A 25,058-nucleotide genomic window follows, 5' to 3' on the forward strand; every position below is an offset into this window, starting at 1 on the left:
TGATTTGAGTAGGGACAATAAAGGTCATCTAGTTCCAACCTTCCTGCCACGAGCAAGGACACCTGCCACTAGACCAGGTTGCTCAAAGCCCCATCCAGCCTGGCCTTGAATAGTGCCACGGATGGGGCATCCACAGCTTCTCTAGGCAACCTGTTCTGTCCCTCACCACCCTCACAGTAAAGAATTTCTTCCTAATACCTAATCTAAATCTATCCTCTTTCAGTTTAAAGCCATTCCTCCTTGTCCTTTCACTACATGCCCTTGTAAAAAGTCCCTCTCCAGCTTTCTTCTAGGTCCCCTTTAGGTACTGAAAGGCTGCTATAAGGTCTCTCGGGAGCCGTCTCTTCTCCAGGCTGAACAAGCCCAACTTTCTCAGGCTGTCTTCTCAGGAGAGGTGCTCCAGCCCTCTGATCATCTTTGTGGCCTGCCTCTGGACTTGTTCCAACAAGTCCATGTCCTTTTTAAGTTGGGGACTCCAGAGCTGAACATGGTACTCCAGGTGGGATCTCATGAGAGTGGAGTAGAGGGGAAGAATAACCTCCCTTGACCTGCTGGTCACGCTTCTTTTGATGCAGCCCAGGATTTAGGCTGCAAGTGTACATTACCAGGCCATGTAGAGCTTCCCAACCACCAGCACCCCCAGTCCTTCTCATCAGGGATGTTCTCAGTCCATTCTCTGTCCGGTCTGTATTAGATACTGGGGGTTGCTCCGACCCATGTGCAGGACCTTGCACTTGGCCTTCATGAGTTTCACTTGGGCCCACCTCTCAAGTCTGTCAAGGTCCCTCTGGATGGCATCCCTTCCCTCCAGTGTGTTGGCTGCACTGCACAGCTTGGTGTCATTGGCAAACTTGCTGAGGGTGTACTCAATCCCACTGTCCATGTTGCCAGCAAAGATGTTGAACAGCCCCGGTCTCAGTACTGACCCCTGAGGTACTCCATTCATCACCAGTCTCCACTTGGACGTTGAGCCATTGATCACAACTCTTTGAGTGTGACCATCCAGCCAATTCCTTATCCACTGAGTTGTCCACCTGTCAAATCCATGTCTCCAGTTTAGAGACAAGGATGCTGTGTGGGACGCTGTCAAAAGCTTTGCACAATTAGCTAAGTTTAAGGCTTATAAAGTTGAAGAGAAATTACTCCCATTGACTTAATAACAAGTATTGTGACTAAAAAGATTATGCAAAATATACACTTTTAAGTTGTATGTGATCTTTCCGCTAAACACAGCTTTTGTAAGCCCCTGATAAAATACTGTGCCCTGGTCAGGACTTTAAGAAAGATACAGAACTTCTAGATAGAATTTGTAAAAATTTGCTGAAATCATAGAATCATTTCAGTTGGAAAAGACCTTTAAGATTATCGAGTCCAACCATAAACCCAGCACTGCCAAGTCCACCGCTAAACTATGTTCCTAAGCACCACATCTACGCGCCTTTTAAATACCTTCAGGGATGGTGACTCACCCAAAATAATTGGGGATCTAGAAAAACAGTCATTATATTGTGATGCTTAGTGTATTTAACACCTGCAATTTATAAAAGAAATACAGAAGGGTGGAGGCATTATTTTATATGTAGGATATTGCATCTGTAGAGTAAGAAGAAGAGTGGAATAGAGGATTTTTCATACTGTAGACAAAGGTATAACAAGATCTGATGCCTAAAGTGGAACTTAAATAAGCTTAGCCTGGAAAAAGGTGAAATGACCTAGGAGATAAAAGTTAAGCAACACTATAACAGTAACAGCATGGCTTGGAGTCTTTGAAAGGAGATTAGGTATTTTTCTTTATCTCTTTATTTTTACTTTTGCCTCCAGCACATACACAGGGCATATTCTGTAAAAGCATAAAGACAGTAGTGTGTGTGCATGAGGTGGTTGTAAACAGTCCCATCTGTTTGTCTCTGCATCTCCAGAGAGAAGTAAGAGTGTTGTAGATGACAGTTTGCTAGAAACATTCACACGGAGGATACATTTTTACTGCTTCACTCAAATTCATTAAGGGACTTCCACAAAGTAACTTCAGAGCATAGTGAGCTGAAAAAGAGAAAGAAAACAGCATTCTCTTTAGGAAACAGCTTGGTACAATTATAATACTGCCATCAACCTCAGACGCATAATAATGGAACGCAAATACCCATGTAATTAAAAAGGGTTTAGAAGGGGTTGCCATAAATTAGAAGTAATGTATTTTTCTAGTAAATCAAATTTTATTAAATGAATGTCTGGAAAAACAAAATCTAATTTTACATTTAAATCAATTACATGCTAAATTAAGGTAAAATAGGATAGTAATACAAATAATTTTGAGGAGGAAGCATGCTGTTGCTATGCCTTTGGAATCCTTCACTTCGTACATCACTGGCAGAGCTTCACCACTAGGCTGTAACGGGGTGGAAGTCAGTATTCCTGTTTCTGGTTTTCTCCTTACTCCGGCTCAGTACCAGCTCTAGGGAAATGCAACCTGTGTAGTTGCACTGGGATCAGTGCTTGTAAAGAGCACTCTTTGCTCACCACTCATCATCCAGTTTTGCCTTTTCTCAACAAATGATCTCGGCATGGCAGCATCTTGAAAATTAGTTTCCCATATCATTCAGATCGATGGAGAAATCTCAGCTGAGCTGTGAAAGAGGCTTTTTGTCAGGGCCAGAGCTGGGACTGCCTGGTCGCCTTTGTAGTAACTCAGCCTGCCAGTGCTACACACTCCTGCCAGACTTTAGTCCTCGTTTTCATCTGTGGGGTCCCACTTGGACCCTTGATGATGCTTCTGCTTGGAGGAGGAAAAGGGAGATGGGAGCTTATCAAAGCAGTTTATAAATGGCTGTCAACTAGATTAAAGTCTTGCATAGCCACTGCAAAACTCGGCAGCATTGCAGGGCATTGTGAAAGAAATTCAAAATTAAGAATGCAAGAAATATACTGAGAATAGGCAAAGATTGCTGATTACAGGAGAATAAAAAACACTAAGGGATTTATTTCATCATTTTAATTTCCATCAGAATTACTAAGCAGTAAAGAAAAATATTGCCGGCCCTGTCCTGATCTGTGTCCTTAATGAAAGGCAGGTCTCCTGCCAAGGTTTTTCCTTTATTCTCATATACCTGAAGAAATACCTATTTAGACTAGCAATTTTCCTAGCTTTGTCTGCACAGCATATATGAAACTTTAATGTGTTGTTGTTCTTTAGCAGTCTTTGAACATAACTGAGTTAAGAAGATTTGAACGGGAAGTGTAAGGTGCCATGTATCTGAAACCTGAATAAATGGCAATTGGAAAATGCCACAGCACCTATGTTTGGCTCTTTTGGATCCACTTTACAGGACTTTGTAGATGCTGTGCAGTGCAAGTGTGAACCAGTGATAAAGTTTACTACACTAAGTAAATTTATGGTAGAGCAGCTGCTTTGTAGTACCTGAGGTTAAGTTCTTACCCTTCAGCAGCCCAAAGCAAGAACAAATTAGCCAATTTACCGAAGGGAGAGCTGTCTCAATGTACCTGACATTTACACCAGGGTAAGAGCATGTCTGTAGGTTGTTGGCTCAGTGTGACACCCTGCAAGTACGTAGTCTAACATCCTGTGCATTAACTTGTGCGAATGCCCTTACCTTGAAAGACCGTGACCTTCATGAAGAAGTCAGACTGTTTAAAATGCTTGCCACACATCAAAAATTTATCCTGGCTACTTTTGTTAAATGATATATTAAGTTGTGTTAATAATTTTTCCTCTGCCAAACGCTTCTTGAAATTTGTCTTTGCTTCCCTGCTCACTTCCATCCATCACAATGACAGACTTTTTTCAGGAAATAGCCTGGTGTGGGTTTTACAGGAGGAAAAAACGCTTTTGCAGGAACTTACAAATGGCACTTGCTGTAAGCTGTTTATTGCATCAATAGCTCCACTGTTGCTTTAAATAAAAAGCCTTTATTTTATCTTTACAAAGTTGCCAACTAAGTTCTTACATGCCTCTCCATATTAACACCTAACAGTGACACCTAATCATGGATAAACAGTCTTCTGGCCTGGCTCACAACTCACCTACTTTTTAGCCTGATACGCAGCCTTGTAAGTGTTGAAGTTACAACATTAAAAATATTGTTGGACTCCTTTTGCCATTCTTCAAATATCTTCTGGTAGTGTCCTTGAAATAGTTTGAGATGAACCAAAACAGATGTTGCTATTGACAGATGCACTTTGGATTAGCTCTTGCAGAAGGGTAAAATTCATAACACAACTTAGTTTCACAACTTAGTTTGATTTAAAAGCAGATGTTTTTTAGATACTGCTGCACAGATAAAAGAACAAGAAGTCTTAAAAAGGATATTTCTTTTCTTGCGGCTGGAATTAATTTCCTCTTTTGCAGAGATTTGGTTTTATAGGTGAAGTGATTTTCATGAGAGGTTTATCAGGGTTTTTGTTCAGTCTTTCACCCCATCTTTAAGCCCTTACAGGACTGATTTCAAGTTATTAGTCATTGATAGGGAAAATTTGTCTACAGTCATTCTAATTCCTAGTGGAACTTTACACTGTGCAGTTTGGCACAGTGGTTAATCTCTGTTTCAGGAAAATACACTGAGAGAAGATGAGTCAGGCTTGAGGTTGATTGGCAATGGTGTGGGAGAAACTTGTGCACAGCACCTGCCCACACTATTCCTGGATCTCGCCGTTGCTGGTTGTGTCATTCCATGAGCATTAGATCCCCTCGTTAAAATAAAAAAAATAACAGAGGGCAGCAGAGGAAAGCAGTGTCCTGTGAAAGCTGTAGTAAGCGAGACCTGCTTAGCAATGCAAGAGCTGATAATCATCATTGATTTTTCAGTGTAGTTATAGAAATGGTCTTAATGTTGTTTCTTTCCCTTTTCTATGTACATATGAATAGATTATCTGAGTTTAGAGAGATTCAGTAGCTTTGAATCTATCTCTGTTGAGAAAAAGCACTCGGAGAAGAAAGGCATGTACTTTTTACATTGATTCTGAGCAGAGACAAAGAGCTCTCAACTTTTCTTCAAGGAAGTTTTTTTGGCATCATTTTCTTCCTTCTCTTGAGAATCCAGCACAGCCAAAGGGGGATTGATTTTTGAGGAGCTGGACTTTCTTGCTTCTAATAGTATTTGGGGTTTGAATCCTGCCTCCGTCTCACAGGATGGAAGGGTAGAATTAATACATGGAGGAAACAAGCTGCTTGTTGTTTGTTTCTATTTTATTCCTTTTATTTCCTTGTGGTTCCATATTGTGGTAAGGAAGAAGAAATGTTGGGGGGAGGAGGAAATGTGAACAAATGCACCAGTTTTAGTGCTTGCCATAGCATGGCAGACACCTGCCCTTGCAGGGGGAAAATAAGCTTTGGGCTGCCTCCATTAGAGCTCCTGAAGTTTTCAGCTGTGATCTCTGCCAGTGTTTTGGCAATGGCTGTGATTTTGGCACCAAGACAAGAGTCTTGTTCTGGAGGACATATCACAAAAACAAAATCATAGTGACAATCGTGGCAGCATTGGCTGTTTGCCTATGTGAATTTAGCATCATACACCCTTGGCATGTGGTTGTTACAAAACACCACTTTAATCTGCCATTACCTCTTCTAATTGCAGGTCGATGAAGAAACACTAACTGAAAATGTAGTTCTCTAGTTTTAAGGCCACGTATTTCTTGAAAACCAAGAGACTGCGTATTAAATGTGTTACATGTTTGCAGCCACAGTACACTCCATTTTAAGGCTAGAAATTGTCAGTATGAAGGACTTTATTTCTAAAAAAATATCAAGTAAAGAATTTCCTGTAATGGCCTTAACATGTTCTTGAACTTTGAAATTCTTATGCCTGAGCAGAGGAGTAGCAGTTGGCTCTACACCCATTATATTTAAGCAGTCCCACCCATGCACTTCAGGTAATTCACATGAGTAATTCTCACAGATCATGATATTCCTTAAGTGTCTGGAGTGAGAACCAGATCTCTCTATTCCAAGTAAGAGGATAAAATGATAGAACCTTGCATAGATTTTTTTTTACCGATACAGTTAAAATCCTGTTTTAAGGTTAAAATGGCTGGAGTTGCTTTATCCCCATCTTACATACCACATGGTATTGCTGCACAGTTTAGGGTGTTGGGAGCCTTTGTTCAGCAGAATATAAAACAATGGAAATGTGGTTTGGTATGGAGGAGTACAGAACTCCTCTTAGGAAGAATTAGCACAATACCAGACCACACAGCGTGAAGGATAATACTAAAATACCAGTCTCTGTGTTCATTTGGATTGTCATACAGGCTTTGTGATTCACTAGTTCCAAGCTTTTAGTGTTAGATTGTTTGGTTTTCTGCTAAGTGTGCAGGGAATTGAAGACATTCTTAAAATGTTGCAGTCTATAGAACCTTCATGCTCGACATTATTAAAATGTTCATTTGTTTTAAGCCTACAAGAGAAGTGATTGCTTAATAGCATAAAACTCATTGTGAAATATTATTCTTATGCCTTACCCAGTAGAACTTCTGTTTGAATTCACAGGGGTTTGTTTTCTGCTTTTCTAGTGAATGGACATGTTAGTTGGCATACTTGGTCCTAAGCTACATTTCATGCTTCATTTCTTTCTCAGAATTCCTTAAAACTCAAGGTGAAATAACATGGATTAAAACAGTTATAACCATTGAATATAGTGTAGAGAATCCCTTTTTACACACAGGAGTTTTAAACGAGAGCTTAAGCAATTGTAATGGAGCTTAAAGGATTGCTTTACAGGCTCCCGTGTATTAAATGATTGCATTGTTAATTGTGAATAAAAAATAGTTTTGATTTTTACAACAAATGGCAAAATACATTTTGCCATCAGGAAGAAGATTTTAAAAATCCTTCACTCAGACACCTTAAATGAACATGTGTATTTAAGCCTTCAGGAATCTTAATAGGTAGGTTGTTTGCTGATATAGATAGATTAAAATGTGAATGTTGTTGCAGTGAAAATGCTTGTTTCTTGTCCTATTTCTAAACAAATCACTGAAGATTTCTTCCATTCTCTTTTTTTCTCCAACTTTCATATTCACTCTTTTGATTGATCTCACCTCCAGTAATTAACCATGAACATATTATTATTTTAATTAGCTCCCTTACAAGATAAATAAGAATTCTATGTAATGATTCTCAGTGGGAATCTTCTTTCAACTTTTCTCCTCCCTTTTGTATAAACACATGAATGTTATTTCTCAAAGGTAGTGAATATTAGTAGCTTTGTTCTACAGGAACAGAAGCATTCAGAATTAAATTTGTCCATGGTTGCACATTGATGAGTTGTTGCACTGGGGGTATATTTTGATGGTTTGCTATTCTAATGGTAGTGCTTTGCTACTTCTCTTTTGCTGTTCCTCAGAGCTGAGTCTTCAGATGTGGTTTGAAAACTTAGTCAAGCCAGTTATTAAAGTCTTACACAAATAGCAGTTCACAGAACTTGAGTATCAATGAAAAGCTCCCACTCTTGGTATCTCTAATAGCATTAAATGCAGACAAAACAGTCTTTTGATCAGTATAGTGTTTGTGTGTCTTGTATAGTGCAGACTGAATGGCCAATTCCATCAGTGGTACAGGATCAAAAACACAGGATGCTTCCATGAAAAAACTGATCTGAAGCTCCTTTATGGCTTTTTAATTCTTGCTTAGACCAATCAGCCAAAAAAATGGAAAATTTCAGCATACTAAGGACTGCACGTCTAGTCCTCTACTGAAAGAAAGAAGCAGTAGCTGCCACTTTTCTCTGTCCCTTTTTTGAGGCTAAATGTCAAATTTTGGTGTGCCAGCATTGTTCAGAACAAGAGCACTCCTCTGCAAGTGTGGGAATTTTTCTATCCATCTGCCCACCCATTACTTTGCCTCATGGAGCCTACCCAGAAGAGTGTTAAATTAGATGATGCTGCATTGAGGACAGATCACTCTGGGACTACAACCACTGGTTTTATTCATGCAGCTGGCAAAAGATCATTATGTGATTGCAGTTTCAGGCATCACTGATGTGGGACAGCATTCGAGCCATTGATCTGGCAGGGAAGCACACTGAGTTCCTTTACCAGGCCACCAAAATAACCAGACTTCCCTGGTTGTCTTTTTGAGTACTGTGCTAGCAGTATAATGTGCTAGCATGTAGGTCTGTTGAATAGTTATTAGGTTTCCAAAGAAGGTGGTTTACATTTAGTAAGAGTTTTATATGCAGGTATGTATCTGTTTCTGCCACAGGATGGTTTTTAAATTCAAGCAAAATTGCAGAACAATAGTAATTATAATTGCTTACTTGTTATTGAAGCCCATACTACGCGAGAATAAAGTATTGTGCACCCAGTTGACAGGTGTTTGTTTACACATCTGTAATGTATATATGGGCAAGTTTTAAAAGATTTTGGATTTGACGTTAATATTTAAATATTTCAACCATTTTCTGAAATTTAATACAGATTTTCAGTGCAAATGGTAGTTTTTTGAATGCATCTCTTGTCTCACCAGCTGTTCATGTAGATTATGATCTTGAAGGTCTTTTCCAACCTAAATGATGCTATGGTTTTAGTATGTATGTGTAAACTCCCTGGTGGCCTTCACAAACAATGATAGTTTTGTGAAAGGTAAAAGGTAGCCAGAAGGGAGGCACTTGTTCTCTTTCAGAGTCTTTGTCTTCTCCACTTCTGCTTTTGAAACCTCTCTTCTTGAAATCATATAAAATGTGGATAAAAACAATCTCATAAACTCACCTAATCCATTGCAGTCCAAGAGGTAGGGTACTGGCTTTTTCTGCAAGAAGAGAGGAACCAGCTGCTACTGCCCAGCAGGTGGTTGCAGCTGTGAACAGAAAAACCTGTAGCAGAGCTGCTGTAATAACCCAGGGACAGAAAAACCAGGAAAGGGAATAAACGACAGGACCTGAATGGGGTTGGAGGTGGTGCCAACTTGTGCACCTACCCATGTCCCAGAGCTGGCCATGCACCATTTCTGGCTTGTGCTTAAAAGCCTTCAGTCTCCCTAGGCAATCTGTCCCAGCATCTCACTGTATTTACAGTTAAAAAGCTTTTGCAGGGAGCAGGGTGTCTGCCACAAGGTCTCACCTAAATTCCCTTGCTGCGGTTGAAATGCATTGCTTTGTGTCCTTCTCATACATGCAGGACAGGTAATTCTTTTCTACTTACAGCGAACTTTGGCATGTTTAGAGACTCTCACTATGCGTGCCTGCAATTTTTTTTTCCTTTAGACTAAGAATAAACCAAGCAAAAACCTTCCCTCTGTTCAGTTTTTCTAGCAGGTTGTGTTTTCTGGGCCTCCTATCACTCTTCTTTCTCTCCCTGGAATCTCTTTAGATTCTCAGCATATGGTGTGCAGTGGTTTAAACTGAATACAGCACTCTAGCTGAGGCTTTGCAAATGTTGAATACAGCAGAAAGGGTTGCTGTTGAGGATGAGTGATTTAGGGTCACTGAAAGGATCACCATCAAAGGTATCAGCAAAAGTAGTTTTAATGTGAATTTGTGGAAGTGTGACTTAACAAAGTTCAATGGCAAGGGACAAGGTTCACTCTGCGACTTACTACATGGATGAAACAAGAAGGAAGATCGAGCTGGAATGATCTACACAGAGACTGGAGGTACAAAAGGGTAAGGGAGATCCTCACAACACTCAGAGAGTGCTTGCTTCCTAAACTCCTGATGGAGCTGAACTGCGGCTTGGTCCAACCTTAGTCTCAGACCTGAACAACAGTTTATATCTAAAGGAATTAACTACATGGATTCCATAAGTATTAATTTAGCATGCTATCAGTCACTTACCAAGGATCTGTTGCAAATAAGGAGTTTCTCCATCTTGGGTAAGGAAGGATCTCTTGGTCTCAGGTAAGGAATCTCAAGCCTTGAGAGGCGTCCCGATCAAGGGGAGAGCCACTGGTGTGTGGTCCAGTCGCAATTTAGAGAAAGTTCAAATTGGACTCATCCAAAGATCTGTTGTTGTGAAAAAGTTGTCTCTGCTTCAAGGAGCAACCTCAAGGGGCATCGCAGTCTCCATTTATACCATCACCACCATGCTGCCTGCCTAGCAGGGGAAGCTCAATGAAGGCTCACTTAGGCTGTCATATTTACGGGATAAAGTGGTTGGCTTGTAGTCAGATTGCATACAATGGGAAGGTATGCATGAGAATCCTCGTACCCACAACTTTCTTTGTTCCTTGATAAATGAGTCTTGGAAAAAACACCCGCTATTCATGTGTAAGTCACATGAACGGTGTCCAAACCCATATGTATTGATGCTTAGTGGGTCACTCTGCTGCTTTGTGGGTTTCTTGGAGTTTTTGGCCCAGCTACAGCTCAAGCCTTTACCTCCTTTGGAGTTTGTACCACACTACTGCTAGTTTGGTTAAGGAGGTCGAGTGCATCCATCACAGTTACTTCATGTGTCTTGCAGATGAGACTTTGGCCTGCGTGTCCCAGTATAGGGTTTGCCTTTTCCCCTGACAACTCATTGTTTGTTCAAGTTCAATTTGGCATGTACTATAACTCCAAGATACTTCTCTGAATTATTTTTTTGGTCAGTTGTTCCCCATCCTGTATGTGATTGCACTTGTCAGAGTATAGTATGTTGCATTTCTGGCCTTACTGGATTGAATTTTACGTTTTTCAGGTAGTTTTGCCTTCTGTTTGTTACTCCTTCCAAAAGGCACTCCCTTGTCCCCTCTTTTCTGCAGTGTCTCAGTGTTTCCTGTTAGCAATTAAGCTTCCCCACAGCTCCATATTCCATTTAAATACTTTACAGTGGATGCATCTCTCATTCTGAATGGTGTCCCTGTAGACTACCAGGGAACTGGGGTGTTTTTAGAATAGAAATGGCTCTGGCAGGGCTGGGAGGTTTATGTTTCAGAGCTGCAGGCCTCCAAGCACTCACAAGTTGGTAACTAGTTTATGCAGTCATTTATTAGGCTTGGCACACAACTGATACAAAGAGGTTTAAGGTAGTACAGCAGTCTGCAGAGAACAATATAGAAGGTTGTTGCTCCTTTGTTTACTTGCATTGTCACAGCACTTTGGAGTCTTAGTCATGGATCACATTCGCCAATGTGCTGGTGCTTAAAAGCAGAACAGAGAAATAAATTGTGTTTGGAATAACTGCATTAACTACATACAGGACACACAAAAAAATTAGAATTGGTAATATTTAAAACTAATGAAAAATTTAGAAAACTTCTGAGATAGATACCACTGCAGCTCAGTAAAATTATACTTGCTGTCTTCACCCAGGGCCATTTGTTTGGTGGATTAAGATTTTTGTTGTTGTTGTTTTTGTTAATTAGCATTCATCACCCTGGTGGAAAAGAGATTGATAGAGATGAGAGTGGAAAACAGCAATTTCAAAAGTTGGTGAGATCTTACATAGTCTTGATTCAGACTTGGCGTAACTAAGTTGTTCATAACCCAGGAACATGTGCAAAGTAAATGAGGGTGTGTGGCCACTGGTTGGAGCAGACTGCAATTTAAAGGAAAAAAAGGCAAGCAAATGGTAGCATATCTTGTAAACTAAAGCTACGACTCTTGCTTTCACTGTGAATATGATTCCTTTAGAAAAGAATACATATTAACCAAGATGATCATGTAATAGTTACGAGCAGTTCAGTTTCTACTGAGAAAATAATGTTTACTAAATAGAAATGAGTGGGTTTTGGACAACCTCTCTTATCAGTGTTCTATGGCACAATCACACCTCTTAATAATATGTTGGTGTTGCTGGACACTTTCAACCGCATAGTCTCCATTTATACAAACAGAAAAAATTTGCACTACTAACAGGTAAGGCAGATCTAAAGAAGCTTCGTTAGTCAATAGCTTTTTATCTAGATAGATTTGGTGGATTGTTTTTTTGAAGTTGTCATTCACTGGTGAAGAGATTGGACAAGTTAAACACAAAGTACTTCAATAACTACCTAGAGATGCAGTTGTGAACTTGTCTAAGTGGAACACGTATGAGTGGGATTGATCAGGAGACTTCTTTCTTGTGCCCTCAGTATAAGGTCAGAAGTAGTAAAAATTTTAAAATACAGTATCTTGGGGCATTCTGAAAGAATGTTTTTCCAAGGAAAAGGAAGGTAGCAGTTCACTTTTCTACCAGAAAGGTTCAATCACTAATTATGCAAGGTTTTTTTCTGTGGGCTTTTGTCTGTTTGTTATCCACTACAAATTCATCAGTGTGCAATTTTATTAAGGGTAATCTAGTTTGCATCTTCATTTAGCAGTTGATTTGATTTTATCAAGACTGCCCAGAGGTACTGATAGAATATCATGTTTCCTTAGATCAATTATTTCTGCTCTGTCCTTGAGTCATCTCCCAGGAAATTTATGGGACAAGGGAAGCCTCTTAGAAATACCGTTGTTATTCATAGTAACTAGTTTTTCAACTGTGTAGATAAATGCAATAAAGAAATAGATTATTTTCTTAGTTCTGGCATGCTATTCTCACAGACAGGGAAAAATTGATACATAAATTCCCCCTGATGACTCCCTGAACTGCTTGCTTTTCAGCCAGTTTGTCAATTATTTTTGAAAGTAATAGTGCACAGCAATCACTGCTAATGGCTAAAATATAGACAAGATGCAGAAAAGCTTCAAAGCATAATGGTAGAATGCCTAAAATCAGGGGATCTTTTATCAACAGGAACATCCTTGACTTTTTCCCTCTACTTAGTGGTGTTCTTTGAACTGTTACCGCTCACTGAAGTTGACTTGACATCATTAGACAATTGATCTGTTGATTTATTAGTAGTTGATTCATAGTCGTTGAATTCCTTATGACTGATACAAGTTTTTTTTAATTTTGCTGTCTTGTTCACATTTTGCCCAAGAAAGGAAAGATTGCTGCAAGCTGTCCTTAGTCTTATGCTTTTTAAAAAAAAGGTGTTCCTCTTTTGTTACTCATTTTTCTCCTTGTTCCAACAGTATTACAGGGATACATCAGCATGCTTCTTGGTGTTCCTGTTATGAAGTACCTTAAAGTCTTAGTTATGATGTCTGTCTGGAATTACGCCATCAATTGAAATTTTTGCTGGGTTGCTTCATACGAGTTTTGGTTTAATTTTTTCCTGAAGTATTGTTACAACAGTGTCATGAAAACTCATTCTCATAATTCTCTTCTACTTCTTGCTGCTTGCTGGGTGATTTTTCTTCATTACGCAATGAGTACTGTAAATCTGAAAACAATAGATGAGCCTGAAGTACTGTTTCCACAGAAAGGAGATGGTCAGCAAGACACAACTGTTGGAATCAATAGCATCTGATCCTTAGAATTATTTTCTTCTAAGCTAGCAACCCATATACTTTCTAGGACTTTATCCTTGACCATTCTTGGGGGATTTTTTTTTTCCTTCTGCTGCCATTTTGGTTTTTTAATAATGTAGGGGGAAGATAGGTAACTTTAAATTCAAGCTTAAATCTCAGAAATTAAATTACTTGTAGCTATAATTTGAGTGAAAAACCGCACATGGAAGTGCTTCTAAGTGACCTGTTTATTTCAGTAAGTTCCTCAAAATAAATATTCACAGGACAAGTGATCTGGGACTTTCTGAAATTTGCATTGTCCATTGTAGATTGTCTCTGTTAATATTCAACCCAAAAAGTAAGAATTAAGAGTATTGACTTTTTTTCCAAAATTGTACTAACCACATGCAGAATTTTTGTAGGTGTTTAGTGATTTATAGCACCTCTTGTTCTGGGTAGCAAACTTGACATCTGTAAACATGGTATGATTCTCAAAGGAAGAGAGAGCAGAGTTGCTCTGAAATTAAATTATCCAGCTATTGAAAGTCATAAACAAAATTTCTTGGCAATATAAGTGGAATATATGGATCCTCTTGGGGCTTTGACACAAGCTGAGCTCTTGACATCACCAGTGTCAAGACTGAATTTGTTCTGTGCAAAAATTTTTGGATGCAGGTTTACAGGTCAAGTTTGAGCACCCTGAACTATGTAGATGCCTTTGCATTAGGGAGAACAACCAGCAGTGGTTGTGTCATCTTTTTGAAACTCGTGAAAGCTCAACAGCAGGGCTGTGTTGCGATAACCAAGCAAGTTTTGAGCAAGATGGAGACAGAAACAGAAAAGCTGAATTAGCCAGTTACTGTTTTGAGTGAATATCTCTCTTCCTCAGCATGTTGAATTAGATGCATGCACCTACCTCAGCATAAAACCAAAAATAAGAATAGTTATTGTTGAGTAGCTTGCATAAGTTCTCCCCCTTGCTTACCATGTGGTAAGTTACCTCTACATTTTTATTCTTACGCTGTTTCTCATTACAGCTTGAACTGATTTCTAGCATGTAAAGATGAGTAGTGTTTACTTTCTAGTGCCTATATGCTATTACAGTGAATAGTCTCCTATCAGAGCAGTTTTCTCAATGAAGTATAAAGTTGATTTAATGAAAGAAATTGCAGTAGCCAGCAGCTGTTACAAATGTTTTTATTTATAACAGTATGCTACTTCCATTGAGACAGGCCGTTGCTTACCTCATGCTATACTACTGCTTCGTAATAATATGTTTCTTGAATGCATGAGCACAGAGGTGATTCAGGAAAGAGACTGTAACTTACAAAGCCCCCTGGGACATTTTTCTGTTTAACACGCCTACAGTGTACATTTAACTCAAAAGGTAAATGTTATCTATCTGATATGTCTGTCTACGCTGTACACAAAGTTCTCTTTAAGGCAAATTGATGAAAGAAAATGAATAATTGTATGTGGCAGATGCTAATTATTCTGCTGCAGGAAGCTCTGAGATCCCACTGAAAGGGACAGAGGATAAACATTGAGAGAAAAGGCAAGAAGTCTTTCAGGTTGCAGCAGTGGAGTGGAGGGAGTTCTCGTTGGATCCCATTTACCACTAAGGCTTTATGTAAAGGGGATGCTGCCCTTTAACTAATCTACAAAAGTGTGATTTAAAAGCAATTCCTGCCATGCCAGTCTTGCAGCATTTCTGAACTTTCAACTGTGTTTTTCTCTTGCCTTTTCCTCTCTCCTCCCACCACCCTGTGAGACACCTCCCTGCAGTCATTTGCAGCTCGGCAGCTGCATTTAGTAAGGAGGCATTTGTTCTAAAAGACCATCTCCTGGCACTTTGCCTCTGTCAGCATGAGGCTGCTTTTTGTCCCGGTGGGTGGGTGGTGAAACAATTTCTTCTAAAAGGTTTCTTGATTATTTTCATAGCGCTTTTGAATGTCTGTAGTGGGTATTCTTCTTTCTGAGTTTTACCTGCATGAATTTTTACTGTACTGAGTTACTTTGGCCCCTGTCCAGTTCTGTATTAAGCAAGCTTTGCAACCCAGACAGAATTGCTCTGAAGCTAATTTAAGAGGCTTAAAGAAGATTGATGAGGATTCCCCTTTGAAGAAACGAAACCTCAGATCCCATGGATTTGCTGTGTAGTGGTAATAGTTCTCTATTACTTCTGACTTCTGGTTCCTTTTGTATAGAGGAATACTAAAACTGGTGGTTAGTAAGAGCTGCTCTTACAGGTGGCCAATTGGCCGGCTGCCAGAACTGTCCACGGGGCCACTGGTGGTCTTGTACTTGGGTCCATGCCACTGCTGCAATAAATCAGATGTTTTGCTTGTGATGTGCTATATAGCCTTTAGTCCGAGACTAATATCAGGTTTTCTGTAAGGCCAGAGGCGATGAGGGGATTGAATGAGCTGTGGTGAGGCGGTGCAGAAGGCAGCGCATGATTCTCTTTGCATAGATGAGATTTCTGCCCTGGCATCTCGAGGATTTCCCCCTGCCTGCCAGTGCTGAAGTGTTCAGACTTGCTGGTGTGAAGGCAGGGTCTTTGTGGCTTGCCTTCCTGAAGCACCCAGTGGCAGCTGTTAGGGCTTGTCAGTGGGAGGTGTTGCTGTGTAGCATTGTTCAGCCTCGGGCACCGTTAGCTCTGAACCTAAATACAGGTCTGAACACCCTGATGCCACAGCTTGGGTAGGAAAACCTTCTCCAGGGACTACTCCCTTAAGTTTACTCTTCCAGTCATCTTTCAAAGATAGTTGTGTGGGATTTTTAAAATAGTGAGCCTTTAGCAAAGCGTTCACAATGTTTGGGGAAACATGAGCGACATTATGTAATTTACTATGAATTCCTTATGCTTTTCTATGTAAAAAAAAGTCATCATATGTAAATATGATGAGAAATCTTCATCACACGCTTAATGAAGGAAATAATACTGTATGTGAAACTGGACACTTGAAATGCAGTTTCAGAAAATAAAAGACTTGAAGTAGTGATTCCCTTTGATAGGCTGGCCAACACAGTGGTGCCTGCTTCACTGGTGCCTGTGGGTGCTGGGACCGAGCGGGGTGCTGTGGTTCTCTAGCGCTGCCTGGAACCTTGTAGGGGCAGCTAGTGGAATCACAGCAGCCACGGGTGAGGGCAGACTCTCTTATCCAGAAACAGAAAACAATTGCTAAATCTTATAGGACTGCTACATCCTGTATTTGTTTCAAATGAAAAGGCATGATGTCAGTAAAATGCTACAGAAGACACTGGAACAAAACTCATTTTAAAAGCATTCTCATGATGTTATTAAACCTAAATTATTGAACAAGCATTTTTAATAAGGAGTATTCCAGTATCATGTATATGCCTTTTTAGTTGCTCTTTGTAAAATTCTTTGGCGTTTTGTACAATGGATGTCAATCTAATGACAAGTGTCACTCTTACCTGGTTTTGATCAAGCACACAAAGACATGGAAAGAATTGATATCTCTGGTATGTAGTACCTAATCTTGGAAGAGAGGTTGAGAGAGACATTTTTAGAATCACTGGTGGCTTTCTAAGAATAATTAGCCTACGGTGACTCAGAGAGTGTTTTCAAGTCCCAGAAGTCAAAGTTTCTTTTCATATGTAAAATTGAGGTATTATCTGCAGAAATAATTATTTCTGAAAAGCCAAACTAATCACTTTTTAATTGGATTTTATTTCTTTGCCAGTAATGAGCGAGTCTGAAAAATTATAAAAGGTTTCTAGACATTCAGATATTGTTCACAGTTTTAAAATATTTGCATTAGACCCATTTGCATAAGTTTATTTTTTATTTGGGTTTTACAGTGATATTTCAAAACTTGTGTTGAATCTTGCCATTGTAAGGTTAATTTTAAATATGTACAAGTTTGGGGTTCTTTTTTTTGCTTAGAAGGATTTTGGGGTTTGTAAAACTGAGATGATGTCAGGTGTACATGCACTTTTTTCTCCCAACACAATTTTAATTACATACATCTTTTAATCTCTCCATTATATAAACAGAGAAAACATGTCTGAAAGAAGTGAAATGGAATAATTACAAATTGCTGAGTGTTTTCAGTTTTTAGAATGGAAGTTTCTATTAAATTTCAGTAGGTTTAGGTATTTTTAATTATGTGTCACAGTGTGAGTATTCAGGCAGATTAGTTTTGTTTCTTTATTTGTTGTGATGATTGTATCACTTGCTTTAATATTAAGAGATACTGATTTCATATTTACTCACAAGACAAGTCACAGTGGATGACTGCCAAAATTAGTTTTGGTTCTGTGTGTCTGGCTATATTATCTCTATAGACAAATGACAGAAAAACTTTGTCTTCAACCTCTCTCTTTCAAATCCTCTTAGTTTTTCAAAAGCTACAATACGTAGTTTTGCCTCCTGGTGACTTGAGATGGAGAGGACGCTTCTTGTCACTGCAGAGGCAGAAGTAGGTAAACTTGGAAGTCTTTCTGAATTTAGGTCTGTGTCTACAGCGCTGGCTGATCGCTCCCCTCTTCCCTAAGTGAAGATGCACCTAACATAATACTGCACATGTAAAGCAAATAATGATTAGGAGGACAAAGATGTCCCCAGGAGTGAATGTATAGAACTTTTTTTATACTACTTAACGCCTAAGTATTTACAAACCCTATCACACAGCCATTAACTGTATTTACTTGTAAAACTTACTCTATAAAATGTGTTGGAAGTAAACTTCCATTGTCTTTTTTATGTGAAAATGAAGTGTAAATTGCTTTCAAATGACAAATTTATATAAAAAAACAAACAACAAAACAAACAAAAAAACCCCCCAACAACAGCTCAGAAAACCACAAAACACCACTCTGTAAATGTATATGTATGCACTAAAGAAGAATGACTCAGATTGGGTTTTGTGTGGCTTGTATAGCTTAATTTTCGTGTAGTTCATAGTAATGAGTAATTGTGTGAACAGTGTTGCTTTCTTCCTGGGTCATAAGAAAAAGCAGAGGGGCTACAAATTTATGCCACAGGTTCCAGCATCTGAATTGAAAGTGATTCTGGCACTGAGACCCTGCTGCCATGTGACAGATAGGGACATTAGTGTGAGACAAGTGAGCTACAACTATTTCAGTGCTCCTGTACTGGTCCAGTGGTATGCTCCTAGAATAGCACGAGGGGTTGCCTGCAGCAGGAGTGCCCTGTCAACCACACAGCACTGCTGGTGCATTCCTGGAGGTTGAAAATCTTTATTTTTAGCATGTCCCTCCTTGAATGGTGAGTTTCAGCATTCATAATATGTCTGAAGCATTATTGTTCCAAAATCACTTTGCTAATTTGTCCTCCTCTTATATGCGCTAATGGCTGTAGTGACATGTGTATCTGAAAATACATGAGCAATGAGTAATATAATGTGACCAGTACAAGTGGATCACTTCTATCTGTGATAAAGCAGAAAGCAGTAGTACCCTTTTATGAGCGTTCACTGCTGTAAAAGCCGACAGCTTCTAAAATTAGGCATGAAATACCATCTTGAGAAATCCTTTTTTTTTAGGGCTTGCCCTTTCCAGTTTACCTTAATCTTTGAGATAGAGGCACTGTCCCTTTATTGGTGACATGAATAAACCATTTGACTTGCTTCAGAGATAACACCTAATTTAAAGGTGAGATTGAATCAGTTGTTGAAAATAGTCTATTTGGAGAAGCTTAAATGGCTTCACATATCTTGGTGTCTCACTGAATTGATTTCCACCCCACTCCCATTTGTTCCTCTCAGAGGGAGAGGTAATCATTATTTTAACAAAGATAAGAGCGAAAACTCTTAAATTGCAAATGTCACCTTGACGTGCATCTTTTTTGTTGAGTTTTCATTTAATGGTATGTTACTGATGATGATAAAAGCCCTACTGAAGTCAGTTTTCAGAGGTTTAAAAAAATACCCCCTTTGTTAAAGAAGCAGTAAAATTAGTGGCATCCTTTAATCATTGGGAAAGGACTGGCCAACAGCAGTAAGTTGCTGGAAACACAAGAGGGCCAGGTGCTCACTTCGTGTGAATTGCCAGCAACAACTGGAGTTGATGTATGGCATTTTAGAGGGGAGTCTCTCTGGAGCTCCTCATTGCCAGCCTCAGCAGGTTTTCTGTCCATCAGATATTTTATTTGTTTATAGTGTTTAGCTAAACACTTAAAATGAAAATCCTTTGTATTCTACTGTTGTGAGTTCTGATGAGCACTTGTCAGTAAAGGTACAGTTGCGGCAGTAGTTGGAAACTGATTTCATCTGTGTAAAAATGCCTTCAGGCTTTTGTTCTGGATTTTTCCATCTGCTGCAAACTGTGAAATGCTGAATTTTATCTAGAAAATGTCTAGAGGTTTTGGTGAAGCCTTCAGAGGTAGATGTGGTTTCAGTTGAAATGGCTTACATTTCCTTAGCAATGATTAAACTGAAATTAAATGTGATTATTTTGTTTTCAACGTGCTATGTGGATTTACATGTTTTGCATTACAGGCAATGCTCAGAATAAACGTGTTGCACAGGTTCAAATTACTGTTGATGTTCATGTGTTATAAAAATAGATCCTGTTGATCGTGTGCTTTATAAAGTATGTTAGGTCTGTTTCCCTTAAAAGCACAGAGGTTGTAAACATGCAACAAAATTATAAGAATGTCATTCTTAATGTACTGCTGCTTTGTTCTAATTAGACTAGAAGCTGCAAATAATGATGCTAAAACCAAAGCAATGAAAAGTAGTCAACCAGAACTTTAGGACAAGTAGTAAACTACGTTCAAAACCATGTGTTTTGCTTGACTGGCGAAGTCAGACATGCTCAATCCTAAATTAGAGTTCGCAGGCAGATACATGCATAAGAACAAAAAGATATGGGAACTGTGTTAAGCAATTGCAGTCTATGTTTGTGTACGTGGAATTTAGCTTTTACATTCACACAGTGCTGTGGCAGTAATAGAAAGAGATATGAAAGTATGTGCTGCATGGATACTCGGAGTTTTGGGAGCTGATTTCCTGAGAGGCAGCAGGCAGTTCAGTTTTCTTGCTGGATGGATTTGGGGGCTCTGCAGGGTTAGTGCTCCTGCTGGATGGATTTGGGGGTTCTGCAGGGTTAGTGCTTCTGCTTCTAGCTGCTAGGTAATGCCGAAAAACCCACCAAGTGCCACAAAAGTTTCTGTTATGACTTACGTTACCACCCTGATGAGATGAAGAGGTCACTGAGACAACCTGGAAAGACTGCCCAATGCTTGGTCCACTTTTGCTGGATACAGACTTGCTTTTGGTGAATTCATGCTGCATATGCAGGTGTTGAGCAGTCAGCTTTTTGCTGTTTTCACAAGTCTTAGTAAGAAACAGTGTCTTCAGCTCTTCAGAGTTTAGTCTTTTGGCTTGAATCTGGTATGTGGAGCGACTCCATTGAGTAATGTTGTTAATGCCAATGTATTAATACTAAAACCAAAATACTGTGAGTTTTAAAATATCTTTGGCCTATTGCTTGTGATTGTGTTTTTGCAAGCAAGGACTGCTGCACCAACTGATGTAAAGGAGTTCTCTGTGATTTCAGCAGTAAAGACCAGATCTTCAGAGTTTTCTCTGTTACCCAAACCAATGCAGTGTTTAGTGGGGTCACACTAAATTACCACCCTGCCATGAGTTTGTTTCTTCCCTGTCCACTGTTCTCTAGTGTCTGAAATTCTGAATTTTTAAAAAAGGATAAATTTTTAGAAATTATCATTTTAGATGATTGGAAATCTGGTTTTAGTTTTGTTTGTTCTCCTTGCCAGCTCAGTCTTTGCTGCTTTCACGTATGATGGACCATGCAGGTCTTGTGTTTTCACAATGCTAGTCTTCCCATGCAGAGAATTGTATTGTTTTTGTAGAATTTTCTCAAACCCCCTTGTATGTAGAATTGATGGATAAGATATGTAAAAATGATACTGTCATACCCTCTGTATTGTCTCATTTTGATACATTTTCCAGAGCTATTAAACAACCAAGCGGGTAATGGCCATTGCTGAACCTGACCTAGGCAACTGGTGCAGATTGCTCGGAAAGTTTTACCTGTTGACCACCATGGAAGTGATCACCTCTGATTTTTGTTAACAGCAGTTGTGCAAAGTTACGACAATAACAGCATTTCATATTTCTTTTTCTCTTGTCTTAGGTTTTCTACCCTAGCAAAGATGGTACTAAGATCCCAATGTTTATTATTCACAAGAAAGGAATTAAACTGGATGGTTCTCACCCTGCCTTCTTGTATGGATATGGAGGCTTCAACATATCAATTACACCAAGTTACAGGTATGTGGGGTAATTTATACCTTTTTTTGAAGTGTCTGGTATTAACAACTGTCACAGGCTGAGGCCGGGGTAGACTATGGATCTGACAGAGTAATGCATTTCAGGGCCCTGAGAAGCAAGATGAGGGCCTTAAGGACTGCACACCAGTGTCCAGACATCATTTGTCTGATTCTGAATTCAAGGGTTTTGCCCAGTGTCACAGAGCAGAGAAGTGCTGTGCTCTTCTGAGGTTTACAGCAGGCAACCTGCCCTATACCTTAACCTATTCCTGCTCTGTCACTGAGCTCAACAGAAAAGCATATAGATGTACGTTAAGCAAGTCATTGAGCCTTTTACTGAACTAGTAACATACGAAGTTTTCTTTTTTCCAAGTTACACAGTTACCTATGTCTAAATATTATAGAAAAATCACATATTTGTTTAAATGAATGTAAGTAATTTAAATTTGGCTGTATTTTCATATTATACTTTTGAGATTACATCAGAAGCAAAATCCTACTGTGTTCCCATTTTATCAGGAAAGAGGATATTCTGTCTTGAGATGCATAAGATACGGGCTCTGCATATGCAAAGCAACTAATTGTAAAGCAAAAATGCTGTGTGCAAAATAGGTTTTGTAGCCCTCAAAAGCCATAAGCTTTATTGAGTAGATGATCGCTTTAAAGCAAAAGCTTATTTGTTCAGCAAGGGAGTTTGAATAGACTTACCAAGAGGCAGTGACTGTCTGTAATACTTAAGAAATGCTTCTAGGCAGTCAGGGGAAAACCAAAGTGCAGAGGACTGGATGGAGGGCAGTTTTTCAGATAGCAGAACTGCAGCTCACCAACACAAAAAAAAATCTATTATGAAACAGTCCTATTAAGTTTAGGTGCTATCAGTCTTGCTTTAGAATCGGCACATTTCAAGCAATCCTTTGTAGTGCGTGCTTTTCCAGGTCACTGTGATTGTATTCCTCAATAGCATTTACAGTTTCTTGTCCTTTCTAGTGAATACCTTGTCTAACAGTGGACTTCCTTTCTTGTGTTCTGTGATTATTTGAAAGCTTTTTATCTGCCTTGTAAAGCTATGTTTTTAATTTTCTGTGGTTTTAGAGAGACACAATTATATAACCAGAATCATTTTAAAATTCCTTTTTAGATTAGGTTCAAGCACTGATTTATTACAGTTTATTGTAGATGCTGAAAACTGTGATAGAACTTAACATGTTTCTTTTTTAAAGTAAATATTATGTATCTTGATTTAAGGTAAAATTTCACGTACTGCAGAGCTGACACAAGCTGGCTGCTGGCAGAAGGAGAAGGTATTTCACAGTGCCTCCTTCCACCTCCCATCCATTGGCCCTGGTGCTTACTGGATCCTTTGCTAAGCTGATCTGCTTCGCAAGAATGGCAGAAAACTGTCCCATCAAAACTGAGTGGGTGGTTTTCTGCCATTTTGGCAAGTTAAAATTAACTCTCATGGAAGTCTAGCAAAGAGCAGCAAGAGGGTGCAGCTCAGAAGAGAGACTCAGAAGAGAGGAAGATGGGAGATGGGAACAGTGACGTATGTCTTCCTGAACCCTATGAAACCTTTATTTATTATACAGTTCATAAAATAAGAATATGAATCTGTAACAATCCCTTAAAACTAAATGTACAGAGAACTATCAGTCACTTTCAGATCAAAATACATTATCCCACTGACAATGTAAATAAAACGCAATTGACCACATCTCCCTTATCATTCTCTCCTTGTAATATCAACATGTCCCTTCTCAGCCTTTCTCTCTCTAAAGGAAAAATAAGAGAATCCAAAGCCTTTAAATACATCATTATGGTTAATAACCTGAGAATTGAGTACTCTGTGAGGAATTGTGTTCCAAAAGTAGGCAGGCAAGATCAGAGAAAGAAAATCGTTCCAGAGAACTTATGCCAGGAAGGCAGGATGTCCAGTTCCCCCTTTACCTGGCAGATTCAAGTAATGTTTGACCACATCCCTGTTAGTACATACTGCAGTATTCCCCAAGGAGTTCCCAGGTCCACGTGCTGTTCCAGCCAGTTCCAGTCTTTTTTTTTTGGTTTTTTTTGGGGTTTTTTTGGTTTTTTTGTAGATGACCCACAGGCACAAGTGCTAGAAGGCAGCCACAGGATGGTCAAGGCTGAGGCATCATTCACCTGATCCTGAGCTGAGGCTTAGCTATGGAAGTGCAACTAAGTAGTAGCCTTTAAAAAAGTCAATCAAACAAACAAGTTCCTGAATAAATATTCCTGATATTGTATTTGAACTTGAGGCTCTTGTAACTTTTCACAAAGCACTCATCTTCTCAAACAGTGGTTTGTTTCTGTCCTGTATTTCTTCAAGCCAGTACAATGTTTTTTACTGGTATTTAACACCAATTAACATGAGCCAGCACTCTGACTTGGGGAGCGTATTTCTGCTTAATTCAGAAACTGGTATTGCTTTTCATTTTTTCTCCAACACAAAAAAATGAAAATAAAACCTTCTTCACTGAAAGCAATAGAAACAAACCAACAGGTTAGACGATTCTGAAATAATGATGAGAATGATAGTCCAGAGTCATTAAGTCAGTTACAGTAGCAGTTTATTTTTTAATCCAAGCATGCATCTTTTATATGCTCCTCTGGACTGAAGAGCTACATTTGGTAGCATTTCGAGTATGGTGCCTGCTAGAGCAGTCGTTAATTGTACAGCCTGCATAGTGAGTACAAGTGAAAGCTGATGGAACTGACACCAGTGGCTTGGCAGAGCTGCTGGGGAAATGCCATCACAAACCTGCTACTAATGCCTCAGATTCAGCTAATTACCCTGCAGGAACCAACCTGTTTCCCTTCACTGTTCTGTATGTGCCCGTGTGGGTACAGGAGAAGCAATTCCTAATGCATCTTGGAATACAGCTGATTGCGAAGCGGACTGTGAAATTGCGTTTCGGTGCTACAGGGCCAGGTTGTACCAAGCCTTCAAGTAAAGAGGTGGTGCAGGGAGAGACTGTAAGCCCAGAGAAAGGGCAGGCAACATAGCAGCTGCTGGCAGGGTGCAAAATTACTCTTTTCAGTTAAGATTACTATTTGCTACCACTCCCTCCTGCTGCATAAAAGCCAAGAAAGGAACCAAGTGCAGTGACTCAGGATTTTTTCCCCATAACCAGTGCACTATCCCACATTTCTCTGTCAACTGTAATACCTGACAGCGGATCAGTAATTCTGGGAATGCATTCTTGCTCCCTGAAGCACAGCTCCTTATGTTTTTTCTATACTGTAAAAAACAGTACCTGTTTTCTTATTTTTTGTTATGCTCCTTAAGAGTGACAGGGTCTAGAAGGAGCTCTCCGGGGAAGAAACAATCTTCTGCTTCCTCCACTGGCTGCTTCCTGACCCTGTTGCCCTTTCCTTTACTCTTTTTATTTATGCTGCTCCCAGGAGAGAAGGAAAAACAGGGGTAATGAGCAAAAGGCTATAGAGACTGTTGGAAAGAGCTGAGAGCCAGACTTCCCTCTGCAGAATGAGGCATTTCATAGGCATTCACG

General features: G+C 39.4%; 1 protein-coding gene across 1 annotated transcript in view; it reads left to right on the plus strand.

Moving 5' to 3' along the window:
* The window catches only part of PREP (prolyl endopeptidase), a 113,523-nt gene that overhangs the window by 70,920 nt on the left and 17,545 nt on the right, over window positions 1–25,058 (plus strand). Inside the window, exon 11 of the mRNA XM_055713766.1 lies at window positions 21,399–21,535. Within this exon, the coding sequence (XP_055569741.1) occupies window positions 21,399–21,535 (137 nt within the window). The remainder of the gene's footprint in view (window positions 1–21,398; window positions 21,536–25,058) is intronic.

Source organism: Falco cherrug, chromosome 6, assembly GCF_023634085.1.
Source record: "Falco cherrug isolate bFalChe1 chromosome 6, bFalChe1.pri, whole genome shotgun sequence".
Lineage (NCBI taxonomy): Eukaryota > Metazoa > Chordata > Aves > Falconiformes > Falconidae > Falco > Falco cherrug.